Below are 18578 nucleotides of genomic sequence, written 5' to 3' on the forward strand. Positions count from 1 at the left end.
AAAAAATTTGTACTCGAAGTCTGGAATTTATAAATTGGATGACTAGTCGTTTGTACTAGGCAACTGAAGCCGTAATTATAACTTTTATATTGGATGACTAGTCGTTCCTGCTAGTCATCTGGCTACGAGCTGAAGCTTGATTAGTGTGGCACAGATGAAGAGTTACATCGTACATTTGAAAACAAGGTAGGGAGTGCTTGGAAAACCTCAAAAAAAAAAAAAAATTCTTTTCTTATCTGATTATACATATTATTTTGGTTGGATTCATAATTAAACTCATTGCTTATACGACTACTTGGATGGATTGATATATGTATGTCTTTCATTCATTTGTTAAACATTCAAATGATTACCTTGAATTGAGAATCTTGTGAAGGAGAAAGCGAAATGGTAATAAATGAGGAAGACTTTTGTGTAGTTTAGACCATCTTCAAAGAAGATGTCAAAATGTACACATCAACTATAACAATAAAAAATGACCACACTAATATTCTCCAACCGAAGTGTCAAATCCTATGTGGCGATGACATAGATTTGTAGCAAAAGAGGTTGATGTCAAATTTAACAGCAGCTTCAAATGTTTTTTTATTAATTATTAAATGTATTTTATTAATTTTTAATTAGTTTAATCGTTTATTATAATTAATGTTGAGTTGACCGATGCAATTATCCTACTTTTTTCTTCTTTTTAATTAAAGAAGGTGAACATATTACTAATTAAACTTTAAATGTCCTTTATTAAATTTAATTAGTTTAATAATTTATTTTATAAAATAATAAAATAATAATTTAGTTAAAGGATGTCAAAGTGCCACATAAGTTGTCAAAATTTAAATTTTATGTTCAAAATTTGACATCTCCTTTGAAGATGTTCTAAGTCAAACCCTTGGTAGGTAACAGGTTTAAGATCAGCTGCAAAGTGCATATTAAATCAGGATAATTTGGGATTGGAGAAAGGGAGTTAGGCAAGGTACTAGCAAAAAGGAAATGGTATTTTGGGTTTGGGATAATGAGTGAAAGAATGGTTATTGTGCATTCATACATATATTTATGTATCTGTTTTGATTGTATATTGATGATATACTTTTGTAAATTGTATTTATGAAGATGTGATATCCTAGCTTTTTAAGTTCGACTTTAACTAAATTGTGCATTTTAACAAACTAGGCTATCCAAGAGGGAAAGGCGAATGATTTCGAATTAAATAGGAGGTTTGAATTTTTATTATTTCTCGTAGCCTTGTAAAAGATTTATGTTAAGACGAATTATCTTCACTTCTATTATCTTTTTTCTGTGCATTTTAACAAACTAGGCTATCCAAGAGGGAAAGGCGAATGATTTCGAATTAAATAGGAGGTTTGAATTTTTATTATTTCTCGTAGCCTTGTAAAAGATTTATGTTAAGACGAATTATCTTCACTTCTATTATCTTTTTTCTTACTTATAATTTAATTTTTACCGCGAGCTTCGAATTCGAGATTCACTAACAACTTGAGGCCCGGCGCGTGACACACACTAGGATATTTGTGATTCCTCCACTGCTATTTCCCTCTTTTGCATCTAGCTAGTTACGCTAAATTTTGTGATCATGGTTATTGGATTTTTCATTTTTTGTCAATCTAATTTAGTTTTTTTTTTTTTTTTTTTTTTTTTTTAACTTTTAGTAGGGTTGGCACTTGCATTGTTCCAAAAATCTCTGCCTAGGTGCTAGGCGGCTAGCCACCGTTCTGATTAGTCTTTAAGCGTTTGAAATTTAAGAAAGTATGCTTAAATTCGCTTAGGCGTCCACCTAACCCGCCTAAACTCGTCCAGGCACTCACCTAGGTCGCGACTCTCACTTAGACAGAAAATTCATACCTTTCATTTGCATTTTATTTTGTCAATAAAATATAAGAGACTTGTTTAATATTTGGATGAAGACTCATTATATGATTGTTCCTCATATTTTCAATATATTCTAATACCTTATAATCTATATATCGTTTTATTTCGCAATTTATGTATCTCAATACAATTATGTGTTTTCTTAAGTATAAATATGCACTTATTTATACAATATATAATAAATTTACTTAAATCCACCTAGCCTCTAGACTCCACTCCGCCCGACTAGCACTTAATGTTTTTTAGAACCTTAGGTACTTCACTTGTGAAGTCGATTGAGTTTTACTATATATATGAAGGCTCGACCTATGAAGCCACAACCTAAGGGACGATCTTCTTATAGTACTGATCAATCCATTAGGCAGCATGAGGCTGGTTCCTGCTACGACTTCACCAAGGTATCAAAGGCCCTACGTTTAGCACACAACTCCCTCAACAATGATGTTGTTGATCATTGCAGCAACTCCTTTGTTATGAAGGACGAGAGTGCACCGCGTCCTTACGACTTTAAAGAGATGTCCGAGGCGCTGTCTTGCGAAGACGACAGAAACTCTCTTTGCATTCCATCAGGCGCTCATCATAAAGATTGGAAGGCTATCTTTCTTAAAGACTATCAGAACCTCTCAAGGAAAGGAAAGTAAAGCTTGTCAATGTGAAGACAGCTATCTACAACTTAACTTCGAGATCACTGAGAAAGTGAAGCAAATATATTTAGTTATTTGTGGATTTTATCCTACATTTGAAGGTGCTCTAATATCGTTCCTTTTCTTATGTAGTCTGACATGTCAAATTCTCATTGACTTTTAACAAAATTGACAATCTAATGATATGATGTTCATTACTCATATTATGGTGACTTTACGTTTTCAAACTATCTAAATCCCTTTTACTCTATTGTTCTTTTACTGAACACTTTGACATGCGAGACACTCTTTATCTTTTGATCATAATGCCAATCTGATAACACAATGTTCCATACTTAGATTGATAGTCGAATAATTGCATAATGAATATAATTATACGCCTATTATTTGTCACAGTCCTATCGGATTATAGTTCTAATTTTCAATGGGATAGTAATTTAGTACTACAGTCTAGTAGTATTCCTTTTCACTTGTAAATGAGAGGTCTTAGGTTCAATTCTCGTTAAAGACGAATTTAAACTACATTATTGCTAGTCCATTGTAAGACTAAGTCCATTCATCCTTTATCGTTTGTCCAAATAAAAATTTTCGATCAGAAAACATAAGGTTAATGGTTGGTACACGAGTATGCAAGTGGCACTTGCTTTGAGAACGATAAACCAGCTAGACATTGGTTTCAGATCTTGTGGACTGCCGGAGATTGGGGGGTTTGAATTTGTCTGGTGTCTCAAAACATTTATGAACCTAAACCCCAGCTTTCAGGTTGATGTTTACTTTTGCATGGGATAACAACATCTGTATATCTTCCCTGAGCAAACATTTTGTCTCTATCTGTGTCCGTGACGACACTTCAGAAACGGATATCCTGCTGGGCACCTGTTGTAAGCAATTTATATGTTTCGAGTTTCGGTTTTTCTACAACTTGCAACTTTTGTATTGTCTGTTGTTTTGGTTATTATGCATTCATGAATGTATATTTCTATTTCGATGTCCTATATTGTCCCTCTATTTGTTTTGCTTCACATCTGTAGGCCCCTCTAAATCTTACAAATGCAATTATGCAGTGGTTTTTTTTTGTATTTCTCCTCTCTTGCTTAGCTGGTCTTAGGGTGTGCATAAAATTCACCTTTGGTTTAAATTAGCTATGGTTAAAATCTTACGATGAACTTAGTTTTGGGCTCTTTGTTTTTGGTGGCTTTGCAATGTTTTTTTTTTGTTTTGTTTTGAAGATGAATATCACTAAACCGTAATATTAAGTAAGGACTTTGCAATATATTAAAGGGAGTTTTAACGAAAAGCCCACGAAAAATCATATTTTTATACTAAAAAGTCAATCCTAGTACTATTCACTGTACTCTTTATTTTGTCCTTATCATTAAAACTCAAAGTTTTCAAGTCTTTTTTATTAGTTTTCTTTATATTCAATTAGGGAAAAAATTACTATGATTGGGCTAATTCTTTTGGTTATTTTTTCTTTTCGATGAAAGCGATATTGGAGGACATAGACGCATAGAACATTAGATGCAAGAATAAACACTCTAAAGCATCATTTAATTTTGAGTCCATTACAATTTTTTTGGGTGAATGTTAATCGGTTCTCATTTTGGGTTGTACGGATGACTCACAAATTGAATTTGAAACTGACATAATGAAGTGCGTTCAATTGTGCACAGATATGTTGTATTACAAAATATATTTTTTTTTAATACATCGATATTTTTACATTAAGAAAAGGAAAGTTCGGTAAAGCTACATTATGTGCAGCTTAATTTGGTATCAAATTCGCCATTCATAAAATTTGAACATTTGACCTCTCACTTCCAAACGAAGAGAAATATCACCAGACCGTAGTACTGAGTGTCATATTACAAAATATTTTTAGGGTAAAGTACAAAAAACTACCTCAACTATTACGGTCATGACAGTTTCATACCTCATCTTTTAAAATTGACAATGTCATACTGTATCTTACGAATTTGTGACAATGTCATACCTCCGTCAATTTTTCTGTTAGTTTTTCTGTTAAATGCTAACGTGGCAATAGACGGGGACCACTTTCTATTAAAAAATTAATAAAATATTATTAAAAACTAAAAAAAATATTTAATATTTTTTAAATATTAAAATAATAAATAAAAGTAAAATTAAAAAAAAAGTAAAGTACAAAAAACTACCTCAACTATTGGGGTCACGACAGTTTCATACCTTATCTTTTAAAATTGACAATGTTATACAGCATCTTACAAATTTGTGATAATGCCATACCTCTGCCAATTTTTCTGTTAGTTTTTCTATTAAGTTCTGACGTGGCTTGATTCGGGACATACTTTCTATTAAAAAATTATTAAAAACTAAAAAACAATTATTTAATATTTTTTAAATATTAAAATAATAATAAAAGCAGAGAAAAAAAAAACCATCAGTTCCCCCCTCCTCTCTCTTCTCCCCATCTTCATTTTCTTCCCCCCACTTGCAAAACCAAAAAAATAAAAAAAATAAAAAAATTTTGAAAACCCAACAACCCCCTGCAGAAGAACAAGAAGAGGAGGAGGAGGAGAAGGAGGAGGAGGAGGAGGAGGAAGAAGAAGAAGAAGAAGAAGAGGAAAAAAAAAGGAGAAAGGAAAAAAAAAATTCCCCCTATCGGCGCGGAAGAAGAAGAAGGGAGAAGGAGAAGGAGGAAGAAGAAGAAGAGGAAGAAAAGGAGGAAGAAGAAGAAGAGGATAAGAAAAAATAAAAAACAAATTTGAAAACCCATCAACACCCCCCTGCGGAAGAAGAAGAAGGAAAAGGAGAAGGAAAAGGAGGAGGAAGAAGAAGAAGAGGAAAAAAAGGAGGAAGGAATTTTTTTTTTTTTTTAAAAAAAAAAAACCATCAACTCCCCTGCGTAAGAAGAAGGAAGAAGAAGAAGAAGGAAAAAAAAAATTATTTTTTTTGAAAACCCATCAAACCCCAAATCCACCACTTTCATCCATTCTCCACATCCTCTTCCGCACCCATCCTCCACCTTCTTTGTGCACCCATCTTCCCACCGATGAGATCTTGGTTTTTTTTTTTTTTTCTGGGTTGCAGGAGGGAGAAGAGTGTGGGTGTGGGTGTGGGTGTGGGGAAATTGAGTGCGAGTGTGGGGGGAAGACAAATTGGATTTTTTTTTTTTTTGTTGGGATTTGCAGGTGGGGGAAGAAGATGAAGAAAGGGAGAGGAGAGAGGAGGGAGGAGGGGGGAGGGGAGGGACGAAATGAGGGGTTTTTTTTTTGGCCTTTTTATTATTATTTTAATATTTAAAAAATATTAAATAATTATTTTTTAGTTTTTAATAATTTATTAATAGAAAGTAGGTCACGAATCAAGCCATGTCAGCACTTAACAGAAAAACTAACAGAAAAATTGACAGAGCTATGACATTGTCACAAATTCATAAGATGCGGTATGACATTGTCAATTTTAAAAGATGAGGTATGAAACTGTAGTGATCCCAATAGTTGAGGTAGTTTTTTTTACTTTACACTTTTTTTTTTAATTTTACTTTTATTTATTATTTTAATATTTAAAAAATATTAAATATTTTTTTTTGTTTTTAATAATATTTTATTTATTTTTTAATAGAAAGTGGTCCCCGTCTATTGCCACGTCAGCATTTAACAGAAAAACTAACAGAAAAATTGACGGAGGTATGACATTGTCACAAATTCGTAAGATGCGCTATGACATTGTCAATTTTAAAAGATGAGATATGAAACTGTCATGACCGCAATAGTTGAGGTAGTTTTTTGTACTTTATCCATATTTTTATTACAAACGGTTCTTCATGTTTATGTAACTCATCAGTTTCGTCCATCACGTTTCAAATTGATCAGTGCCGTTGAATTTATCATCATTTTCAATAGGGTTTTTGTCGCAAATTAGTTACATACATCATCATCATGTTTGTCGCAAGAACATATATTTAATCTTAGAGTTGTAGTCGAACGAATTAATCGTGAAATGTCTACCTTTGGTCACAATGAAATGTTGAAATCCCACCTCGGCTAGAGAAAGGAAAAAAGAAGAGTTTAAATATCTTAACCCTACTTAAACTAATATTGAGGCTTTTGTGATAAAATCTCACACCTGACAGATTGTGCAGGTGGTAATTACGTGGGTCTTTGACCCGTCTATCTGATAATTTTACATACTATCATAGTAGGAAGCGGGCCTGTACGTACTTCCATGTCATGGATCCCCTTGGCCCCGCGTGTAGAGTGAGTCACATTAGCTCTACGTGGTCGCCGATGTGTGGATATTTTATGTGTCACCCACTAATTGGATCCCACGTGAAAGAGCGTGTTAAAATCCCACGTCTCCTAGAGAAAGGAAGAAAGAAGAGTTTAAATATCATAATCCACTCCAACTAATACCGAGATCTTTTGTGATAAAACCCTATACTTAACAGATTATGCATATGGTAATTACGAAATTAGGGATAATATCAATGTTGTTAGGAGTGGACTTCTGGCTTGTCTCTATAATAATTCTACGTAAAATTGTCTTCTCACCAACATAAAATATTTTCCCATGTTAAAAAATTGTTGCCAAATGAACCCATATTATAAGAAACCCAACACAACATTTCAGTTAACTTAACTATGTTTGTAGCGGAGACTTATGATCATTTCCAAAACCACCACACGCTACTGATGTTGTGGAGGAGATAAACTTTTTGTGACTAATTTCTTTCTTCTAGACTTGAGCTTAGCCATGGTTGGAACTGTGTACTTCTCTTCGCACTTGAGTTTAAATCTCTTTATGTAATTTAAATTAAATTAGTGTTGATTATCACTTGAAAAGTATTCAAGTTGATCAAATTAGAAAACTCATAACAAAAAGGTCATACATATACAGTAATGTGCTTAGGACGAGAGAGTGCTTAAATTCACATTGTACGCAAACTTCATTAGGAGAGAACAAAAATTTTGTGAAAGAAAATACTAGTAGAATACAACCTCCATAATAATTCTTTGAACCCCGATACACGAAGGTAATACTTCTTTACCTTTTGAACTTTGTAGTGTATTTTAACATTAAGAGGATAAATATTATTTGAACAACAATTAGTTGGCATGATAACTATACTGACACAGATTTGGAGTCAATAAAGTTATACATGGATAAAGCATAATAAACATTAGCATAGAATTCTAAAAGTCATCATTTAAAATATTAAAAAAAGAAATATCACTAGTTGAATAGATAGTTAGTTAACAGAATAGCTATAATTAAACTCATTAAAGTTGTACATGAACCAACAACAAAAAAATAAAAATAAAAATAGTGTATAACTTCGAAAGCTATCATGATCCACAATTGCTATAAGAAAACTACTAGTCTAAAAGTTATTAAAAAAAAAATCATGGTAAGTATCCTAATTAGAGGCATTAAATTCATGTGCGCGACTTAGTTGTCTTCTCCTACTACCATTTTTATTCAAATTTTAACACGTGCACTAAAACATTAAGTTTATATTTTCCCATTTACCCTTTGTGAAAATTAATGTCACATCTCGCCCCAGATCCCCACCACATCTCGGTTCGACTCTACCGTAGCACGATATTGTCCACTTTAGACCCCACCATGCTCTCACGGTTTTGTTTCTGGGAACTCAGACAAGAACTTCCCAGTGGGTCATCCATCCTGAGATTACTCTCACCCGAACTCGCTTAACTTCGGAGTTCCGATGGAACCCGAAGCCAATGAGCTTCCAAAAAGCCTCATGCTAGGTAGAAATAGGAATATATATATAAGGCTTACATGATCCACTCTCCTAAACGATGTGAGATCTTATAATTAATCCAAGAAAATGTTATAAAAAACTTGTAATTCAGTTTAAGAGCATTACTCCAGCACCGCTTGTACAAAATAAAAAATATAATAGTTCTATTAGACAACAAACTCACCGAATTAAACAAGTTTAGCCAGCTCATGCATCCATAGTTCATGATCATCCTTTCTTGAATCTGCGACCCTTCTCAGAAATACTGTCCATTTTATTTATTTTCAAACAACAATTATATTTTAACTAAGAAACGAACAAGACGCCCTTAAATTCAAACCACCGAGTAAACCTGCCTTACCCTTTTGGGCCTTTTTATTTTGTCCGGAAATTATGTATATTTCATTCACTCTTATAGCAGCAGCGGTTTGGATAAAAGATTCTCTCTGGATCCACTTTATAGAGATCCTAAAGATTTTCATATCCTAACCATTTATATATATTATGTAGCCAGTTTTTGTCAAATATTATTTATGTTAAATTTTAAATAAAAAATCAAATAATTTATGATCGTACAATCTACGATTAATGATTAAGATGTGAAGATATCTAGAATCTCACAAATTGGATGGGATCCAAATCTGCAGTTTGGGTACTCGTGAGGCTTTAATTTCAATCGAAAAGTAATAAGCCTGTTGCAAACTTTTCCATTTATACGAGTAGTAATTTGTTTGTGTATGACCAAATAGGGTAAGTTTATGCATTTTTTTATTTATATAGAATCCCATAATTTGTACTCAGTACAAATTTGTTGACCAAAACAAAGTAGTGATTTTGCAATTTTTTTTGTAAGATTAAGTACGGATAACTACCTAATCTTTTAAGTTGATTTTAAATTGGTCACAATCAGCATTAAGTGATTACGTTACTAGCATTAAATGATAATGCGAACAAATACAAAAGTTGGTTTTCAGTAATGGTCGTCTTTGGAGTCTAATTCTCTAAATCAACCCCTTTATCCAAGCTAAATTGTAAACTTGATTACCTAAACTCCACAGATTTGGAGATTAAAAACTCTCCAGATGACTTGCTTTTAACATTTGTCCATGTCACAACTTATGTTTGTGAACCTAACAAATGTTTAATTTTTAAAACATTACGTAGTTATTTGAAATGTTCTAAAAGGTTATGAGTTATGATTAATTTGAAATCATTTCTAAAGGTTGAGTAGTTATCCGGACTTAACGATTTTTAAAGACGACGATATTTTACACTATGAGATAAGAAAATAAACTAGTTACAAATTCGACATTTTTGAGCTTGGGACATAATACGTTGCAAATTATAAATGCAAGAAAACACGACTACAAAATAAGATTATTGTTACCATATCTGCAAAAACAACAACTCGAGTACAAATATTATTTTTTTTTGGGTCAGGAGTACAAATTCATGTACAATTAGTCTCATGTGATTTGATGAAACCCATTAACTTTAGTCAATTCAGTAATAAAGGAGGAGATCTTGGGGTGCCGGTTTTATGGGATATGATATGCTGTGGTATTAAATGCTGCAATGCTGTTGCTAGTTAAGCTATGCATCTCAAGAACCTGACAGACCAAAAGTTGGGCTGCTGTGTTTTGGCAACGGCAGAAGCAGTGGCCTAAAGGCTAATAAAGCTGCTGATGACAATGCGTACGGTTATTGTCGCATTGCCTCCCTCTTTGTCTGCAGCTCAGATTCTCAGAGGCAGCTGCGCCCCGGCCCAGCATTCGTTATGCTTATTTCCTTTGTCTGTATCATAAAAATAAAAACCAAAATGATTTCCTCTTAATTTAGTTTCGATTTATTTTCTACACATATCGTAAAATTTAAACCCATCTATAAAATCTAAAAATTGGTTCTTTGGAAAGATCACTTCCTTTGAGTAGGAAAGCTAATCCCCTCCTATTACATTTTGTGACACCTTTTACAAGTGTGGCTGTGAAGGCTATAGTTCTTAGTGGATTGATTCTGCGCAATACTCTAAGATTTAGCTTTTGGTTCAGGGTTTTTTTTTTTCTTCAATTTGGGGCGATGTCCTCCTTCGCAGAGGTAGTGGTGTGGTGACTGGTGTTTTGGCTGTTGGAGGTTAGGGTTTACTGTTGTTTTTTCTTTTAATTCCTACATAACTAAATTTGTGCGGACCATTATTTTTGTCTTGGGTTGTAACTCTCATTTTTAGACATGTCTTCTATTTTCTATATTACTTTGTTTGTGTAGTGTTTTATGTTTAATGAAGTTTTATTTCGATAAAAAAAATAAGAGAGTAGGAGAGCTAATTTGTATCGTTAAGCTTGAGCTTGAACTTGAAGCTTTGACTTCACCTAAAGTTAGGATACAAAACCCAAAATCACAAACAAGAGAGATTAACAATAGTATAAGCTACTTATTACATGATGTATGAACTTTTTTTTGTTTCAACTCGGTGAACGGTTCGGTTTTTCGAACTCACATCTGATTAACAATCTCTAAAAAGCTCTAGAAACTTATTCTTTATCTTTTTGGGAGTTTTCAAATAGGTATCATGCACTCATTTGTACTAAGAAAAAAAAAGAAAAAGAATGAAACAGTTTATGATCACGATCATTATTTTAGTTTCAAGAACTAAGCTGGACTGACTTAGTGAAGCATTTGGTGCAGTGTCGGACTAAAAAACAGAATAATTAACAAATCTTAATATTATATTATTTACTCTACATATATTAATATTATATTATTTAATTTATATTAGTATACTCCCTTCTTTTTTTATTTTCATAACAATTCTCCATTTTTCTATTCTCTCCCTCCCCATCTTTCTTCTCCGTCCAAGGCAGCTCAGTCCCCAAATCATCCCAATCGCCATCCAAACCCAGAAATAGAATCTTGGCCTCCCTCTACCACAACCCGTAGAAGCAGTCCAGCAGAAACATGGCGGCGACTGATTCTTCTCTAGGAGCAGATTGGTGGAGTTATGAGTGAAGGACCAAAATACCCACAACGAATCGAATGAGGAGAGATTGAATACAAAAGTTGTCTGGCGAAGCGTTGCAGGTTCGTTAGATCTGTGTTTGAAATTGGTTTTGGAAGAGCAAGATTGGGATTCAATGAAGCCGAGGAACTAAGCAGAAAAGTGTTGCCTCTCGACAACGAGCTCGGCGATAAAGCATCTCGGGGATGGGCGAATCTGAGGTCTTGTGATTGTGGGTTTAGGGCGAGGGGGGAGAGGGTGGTGGTCGTCTGGTGGTGTAAAAGGGAAAGCGGGAACAATGTGGTTGACGTCTCGTGAAACAGAGAGCAGAGAGGGGTCTTAGCTAGTCCCATGGTTTCCAAGGACTCTTGCTAAGAATCTTTAGCGATGTCCTTAGTCTAGGCTAATCCCAACTAGTCTCATTAACATTAATCCCGTGCAACAATAAACACAGGACTAGACTAATAGTTAGTCCAGTCCAGTCCAGTCCTACTTAGTGAGGGTAAACAAACGGCCCCTTAGAGTGTTAATAATAGTTTAGTTTATGTTTAATATTTTCAAAAACAGCAAAAGGATAATGCTATACTTCCTAACTTTAAACTCAACCAACACAAGGCGAATACAGATGCAAATGCGTTCGTGGGCATGTTGTATACATGTTAGCGAAGATATCTCTTATGACATACGAGTTATGGCTTCCCTTGATGCCGCTGTATTTGAGTTTACCCTCGACAAGGTAACAAAGAATCGGTTTTAATCTTCTCTTTACAAAGACGATTGTGATTTTATTCAATGTGAGAACTTTCATAATCAAACAGTCATACCGAAAATTACATGTTATTCCAACACTTTCCGACGGTGGTCAACAAAACTACATATTAATGTTTGCTAATGCAGAATAAATGGTATAGATTGATTCTACACACCTTTTTGTGCAGACAAATTGTCCACGAAACATTAATCTTCATTTATATTGCCTCTCTCCTCATAAAAAATGTACTAAGTAGCTTTGACCAAAATTTGGACAAATTTAACTAGCAGACCGGCATGCTTTTACACTGGCATTTTCCGTTTCTAACAAAGCAATATTTATGCAAGTATCCATCGAAGATAAGTGTTATTCTTATATTTTATGTGGGTTCGAATCATATCGACTATATAATCTAATAAATCTATTATTTGGTTAAAAAATAATCTTTAGGTTTCTGCTGCCAACAAAATGGTAAAAATATGGGCTACTGCCTTAACATGAAAATATTATTGCATTCCTCGTGTAAACTGAACGTCAAAGACTCAGTTTTTCCCGACAAATTACACAAAAATAGTTACTTAAAAATATCGAATGAAGAAAAGGTGGGTAAAAATGTTATACTGAAATTAAGAATTTTTATCCTGAGCGAACTTGTGGTTATTGGCTACTTATGACCCCTATAATTCATAACTCCAATGTATATTTAATTTTAGACGCTGCTGCTGTCATTGAAATTAAGGATTAAAAACACTGACTTACAACCTGTGCTTCTTATGTTTGACCCCATGTATATCGTATGACTATTCGTAGTTTTTCTTCGTTCTTTCATTTGTCATCCTTCTCTTATATCTTGGGTGCGACACTATTGTGTGTAATAAAATGTCAAACTTTGACAGAAATTGACAAAACTGTTGAAAAGTCTAATGGGTAATGAATACCTACAGTATATTAGCAGAAGTCTTCAGCTAGGCAGAAGTTTTCAATGCTCATGCAAAGTAAAAGTTGAATATGTAAATACATAGAAATTGTATTGTCAAAGGAAGCGCGGTAAGTTTCAATATGCAGTTAATGCATCACTTTGGAGTTGCTCTATAAATAGAGTACTCCGTATGTTTTCAAGTTACAGATAATATAAGAAGAAGAGAACGAGAGAAAAATATCAGTAACATCATCTATTTCTCTGCCTTTTATTTGTTATCCTCTTGTGCTATAGTTTTAGTGTGACATTTTACATCTATCCTTGCATCTACCTATTAAAAAGATTATTTCTCTAATCTTGATCTTTTTATAACAAAAACGAGTATAACCAGACGAAATTATCAAATGAAGGTTTTTTTTTACCGAGATTATGTACTATTGTTATAAAATTTTCTCGCATGATGTTCCAATAAATAACGCATTGTAATTTACACAAAAAAAAAATTAGATGGACAATGCAATGTATTATTAGATCAAAACACAGTAAAAGGATACATTTCTGTAAGAAGATAAACCTGTTCTCTGTAAATAATTTTTTGGGTTAATTTCTGTTTGCTACTTGAAGTTGTTCTGTTACAACTTCTGTTAATTGATGATGTAACGTTCACTTGGATAATGATTCGGCGTAACGTGAATATTAGAAAATAAAATAATAAAAACTAAAAAATATAAAAAAATAAATTAAATCTTTGTCTTCCTCCTCCCTCTTCCCCCAGCACCCCACTTCCCTCTGTAAAATCCCCAAAACCATGTTTAGGCCTAAACCCACCTCTAGATTTGTCCTATGCACCCTCAACCTCCTACTCCTACTCCATTTCCCAACCTCCGTTTCCGAAAACCACCTCCAAGTTCTCGAATTTCGCCGACCCACAACTTTTTACAGCCTGTTACCTCAAAAAATTATGTGGTTTGTCACCAGATTCCGCCATTTCTGCTTCCATGAAGCTTCAGTTCAAACCCACAGCCACCCACAACGCTGACTGGGTACTGAGTCTGTTCAGAGTCGTCGATCTGAGGTCCAGCTCGAACACCGAGACCCGCCACCGTTGGATCTGAAAAATTGCGTTCTGAGGCGTCTATCTGAGGTCCAGATCGAACACACAGACCCACCAACGACGCCGTATCCTCCCGTTCTCGCTCTTCCATTCTTTGCCACTGCGCCTCCTAATGTCGGAGCCGGAATCGCTCCTGACGATGCTGCTTTTCTGTCTTCGGTTTTGCCTGCGACGGGGTTTTGGGGTTCTGAGGATTTGATGTGCAACACAATGGAGCTCTTGACGGTGCTGGAAAGCTGAAGCTAGGACTCGACAAGTCGAAGAGGGAGGAGCCTCAAGAAGTTCCCGAGCCACCACAGGCTGCGGAAAGAAGCGGACCAGATATTCATGATGATGAAGGAGACGGGTCTAATTCCGAATGTGGTGGCAATGCCTGACGGGCTATGCAAAGATGCGTTGGTCCAGGAGGCCATGAAGCTTTTTGGGTCGATGCGCGAAAAGGGTAATATTCCTGAGGTTGTTATATACACTGCTGTGGTTGATGGGTTTTGCAAAGCACAGAAGTTCGATGATGCTAAGAGGATTTTCAGGAAGATGCAGAGCAATGGGATTATTCCTAATGCTTTTCCATCTTCGGTACTGCTTTTAGTTCTAGACATGGTTTTGGGGATTTTACAGAGGGCAGTGGGGTTTTGGGAAATGCAGTGGGGGTAGGAGAGTGCAGGGTACAAGGGAGGAGGAAGACAAAGTTTTATTTTTTATTTTTAATTATTTTTAGTTTTAATTATTTTATTTTTTAATATCCAGGTAGCGTCTAATTATTATTCACGTGGATGTCACGTCATCAGTTAACGAAGTTTTAACAGAAATCTTAACAGAAGTATGAAACTGTTTCAAATTTAAGACTTAGAGGTATAATTTTAGGATAAAAAAAACTTCATGCATCAAATATTTTGAAAACCACAAAACTTTAAAATAGTATACAGAGATTAACCTAATATTTTTTTATCCTTTTTCCACTGAGAGCTGAGAAAGGCCACTGTTTCTTTTCTTGTCATTTAGCACTTAGCACAGTGATGACTCAGAGACAGAGAGAGAACGAGAGCACAACGATCCGACGTAATAAAGAAGTATTTGGTTAGGGTTTATGGGTTATCGGGACGTGGGCTCCTAGTAAACAGCAATACTTATAGAATAAAAGGGGGAAAGTTTTGATTTTTTGATTTCCCAATTTCCACTAAATAATTCTTTATTTTTTTTTCGTTTTTTTTTTTTTTTCACATTTTTTGTTTTGCTTGTAAAACACTTATACACTCAACTTTATTTTCAAGCGTATCTACTAGGTTTTCATTCCTCAAAATAAAATGTTATTTAAAATTTCGGTTTTGTCATTAATATAAAAAAATTACAATTTACGCACTAATCAATGTTTTGTATTTATCCATAAAATTAGGTTAAGACAATCATTAAGGGGTGGCCTAGTGATTAGAGCCGAATTTCGACTTTGTATTTTACACGTTATGCTTGAGTTTGATTTCTGATGTTGATGAATCGTACAATGATGGTTAAGAAAAGACTATAATGCTTTTATCTTTTTTGTCTCCAAAATAATAGACAGTTGTAACGAAACTGCTAGCTGATTTTTTTTGAAAAAGAAAAAATTAATTGGATTAAGACAGCGCATTTCAAGTTTTTTTCAGTAGAATTACAAATAGACGACAACATGTTTAGGGTTAGTTAAATTAGAACATGGCTTGAATACAAAAGAAAAATAATAGAAATTTTCTTGAAAAACTTTACGTACCACCTCAATAAATGTTGCCAACCCTCTCTCCCCTCTCCTTTGTTCTCTCATTGGTAAGGGGCGATACTTGTGTATCGGTATTTGCCAGGCGCCGTTTCTCCATCTCTCTCCCCCTCCCTCTCTCTCAATGTCCAAGTTTTCTCTCTCTACGATGAGGGCTACTACTCCCTGAACACAATTGTCACACACCCTCTCTCTCTCTCTCTCTCTCAACAAGAAAGGAAAAAATGGTGGGTTTTTCTCACTGACCCTAAATTCTCCAACTTCAATTCATAGCTCTCTGTGTTTGTGTTGGGAAACTAATTAAATTTTCTTTCCATTTTTTTTAAATTTATTTGTGTTCATAGTTTGGTCCTGCAAATCTTCTTCCCCACTGGCTGGAGGTCCTGCTGACTGAGAAATTCTTCAACGCTTGCATAATTCACGAGGAGGCAAAGAAGAACGAGAAGAACGTCTACTGTCTGGACTGTTGCATCAGCCTCTGCCCTCACTGCCTCAGCCCCCATACCTCTCACCGACTTTTGCAGGTAATAATTCTTTAAATTTTGAATTTTCCTTCAAAATTTCACTGCTTAAATAAAAATTATCCTCAATAGCTTTGATTTTTCATGCTTAATTTCTTCTTTTTTTGTTGAGAATTTTCAGATAAGGAGGTATGTGTACAACGATGTCATAAGGTTGGATGATGCTGCCAAGTTATTCGACTGTTCTTCTATTCAAGTAAGAATAAATTTCCCTACTTTTCAGCTTAATTTAACTTTCTGGGTTTCTTTATTTCTTCAAGCAGATCATCGTCCACTATATATACATAATATGTATGGATTTGATTGGTTCACAAGTTGTCATCTCAAAAAAAGTAAATGGAAAAAAGTTGGGGTTTTTTATGCCCAAAAGGCAAAACTTTTTAGTTTCTTTCTGCTTGCTGAAAAATTGGACTATGCTTTGCTCAATAGGTTTTGAAACAACAGACCAACCATGTTTGAGTTCAATTCTGATTCCAAAAAATCCCTTTTTTTTCCTGATATTCTGTGTGTTTGTGAGCATATTCTCAAAGGGCCACACTTTCTCTCTCTACAGTCATACATAACCAACAGTGCAAAAGTGGTATTTTTAAACCAGAGGCCAACAAAGAATTGCAGAGGCTCCGGCAACGTCTGCAGCACCTGCGACAGAAACCTGCAAGACCCATATCTCTTCTGCTCCCTCCACTGCAAGGTTTTGTCACCCAACAATTTTTCAATTATTTTCTCTCGGGTCTTTCTGATTTCTCATTCTTTCTCAATTTTCTCAGAAACCCTTTTCGATTTTCCAGTTTATCTCTCTTGGGTCTCTCTCATTTTTCGTTTTTTCAGATTGATCACGTTATAAGAACAGAAGGTGGCCTTTCCAAGTATCTCCGCGAGTGCAAGTTCATGGCTTTACCTGAATCCGGTTTAGACGACGGTCTGATGACACCTGACTCGGTTCTCAAACCGGCGGTTCAACCCGAACGTCGTCTGGGTCTTATGGGTGTGGCGAGGTGAGTTGTTTGGCCTTGGCCTGCACTGCCACGACCGAAATTGTGAGGAAAAAGAGAAGTAACAAGTCCGCATATCCGGCTGCTTGTCGACCGGTTTTTTTACCCGTGTCGGAAATCTCAGCCCGGTTGATGAACCGGAGGAAGGGGACTCCACACCGGGCGCCACTGTATTGAGTTTGTGCATGAAATTGGACAGCTGATAGCATGAGTAAGTAAAATCATTTGCAGAGCGATTTTAGGGGCATGGATATGTAAACCTTTGGGAGGTTGGTATACACTCTTGTGGCTTGGGGAGGGAGTCTTCTAGACGACCGTCACAAATTATTAAATAGATGACACTTAATTATGGTTAATTTTTTGGTGCCATTTTTCTTGTTGATTGGTGAGGTGATAACTTTGAAGTAAAATCTCTCCCAATTTTGTGGTGGGGCTTGTATTTCCTCTCTCTGCTGTATTGATTATGTTAATTTCACACCGTTGGACGTGTCTCTCTTTTGCTTCTTTTTACAGAGTAATGATGACTAGTGACACTGTGTTGCAGTGTGTAATGGTGGAACAGTTACTATTATTGGTGGTAGAAGTTTAAAGTAAGAGAAATGTCACATATATTAAATTTTTTAAACTAAATTTATGAACTAAATGATGTATGATTTGAGTATTAATTAAATGTCGATAACGTGTTTATTTCTTATTGATGACACATCATTTGGTTTAAAAAATTTGGTCTCGTTAGCATTACTCTTAGAGAGTAATGTTAATTGAATCTAACTTTTTATATTAAATTTGTAAATTATATAATGTGTCATCAAGAGAGAATAAACTATGTTAATTAAATAATTTAATCATCAATAATAACATCTTTCGAATGTTTATATTTAATTTTTGATTTTTTTTGGCATATTTTGAGCGACCACATGTAAATTTTGCATATTTTTGTGAGCATTTTAGGCTGCTAAAGTTACTTAAATCAGGACTAATTAACCTTTGGTAACTAGTTGTATTTGTGAAGGTCTCAAAGTTTGGAATTAAATGTGTTTGATACTTAAACCATGATTACAACGACGTCGCTCTGTGTGACACTTATGGGTGCCTCGCACATGTATTTCTATGTGCGAAACGGAAGTTACTTCAATTAACAGAGAAAGAAAAGTAAAAAAAATTTTGGTTGATTTCTGAATATCTTTTTTGAAAAATGCTAATTATCTTCTCATTTGTTTTTTCTTATGTACTTTTTTTATTCATTGTATGCCATGCAACTTCCACTC

At 34.7% G+C, this 18578-nt stretch overlaps 1 protein-coding gene across 1 annotated transcript; it reads left to right on the forward strand.

Annotated features, from left to right (window-relative positions):
• Nucleotides 1–15790: 15790 nt before the first annotated feature.
• Nucleotides 15791–17871, forward strand: LOC103964549 (protein RGF1 INDUCIBLE TRANSCRIPTION FACTOR 1). Its single transcript, XM_048566864.1, is given in 6 exon segments — nt 15791–16024; nt 16142–16321; nt 16440–16514; nt 16872–17009; nt 17147–17270; nt 17273–17871. Coding segments are annotated over 6 exon segments (735 nt in total). The 5' UTR covers nt 15791–16021; the 3' UTR covers nt 17488–17871.
• The last annotated feature ends 707 nt before the right edge of the window (nt 17872–18578 follow it).

This window comes from the organism of the source record quoted next, unplaced genomic scaffold, assembly GCF_019419815.1.
Source record: "Pyrus x bretschneideri cultivar Hongxiangsu unplaced genomic scaffold, Pyrus_bretschneideri_v1 Contig43, whole genome shotgun sequence".
Taxonomy (NCBI): domain Eukaryota; kingdom Viridiplantae; phylum Streptophyta; class Magnoliopsida; order Rosales; family Rosaceae; genus Pyrus; species Pyrus x bretschneideri.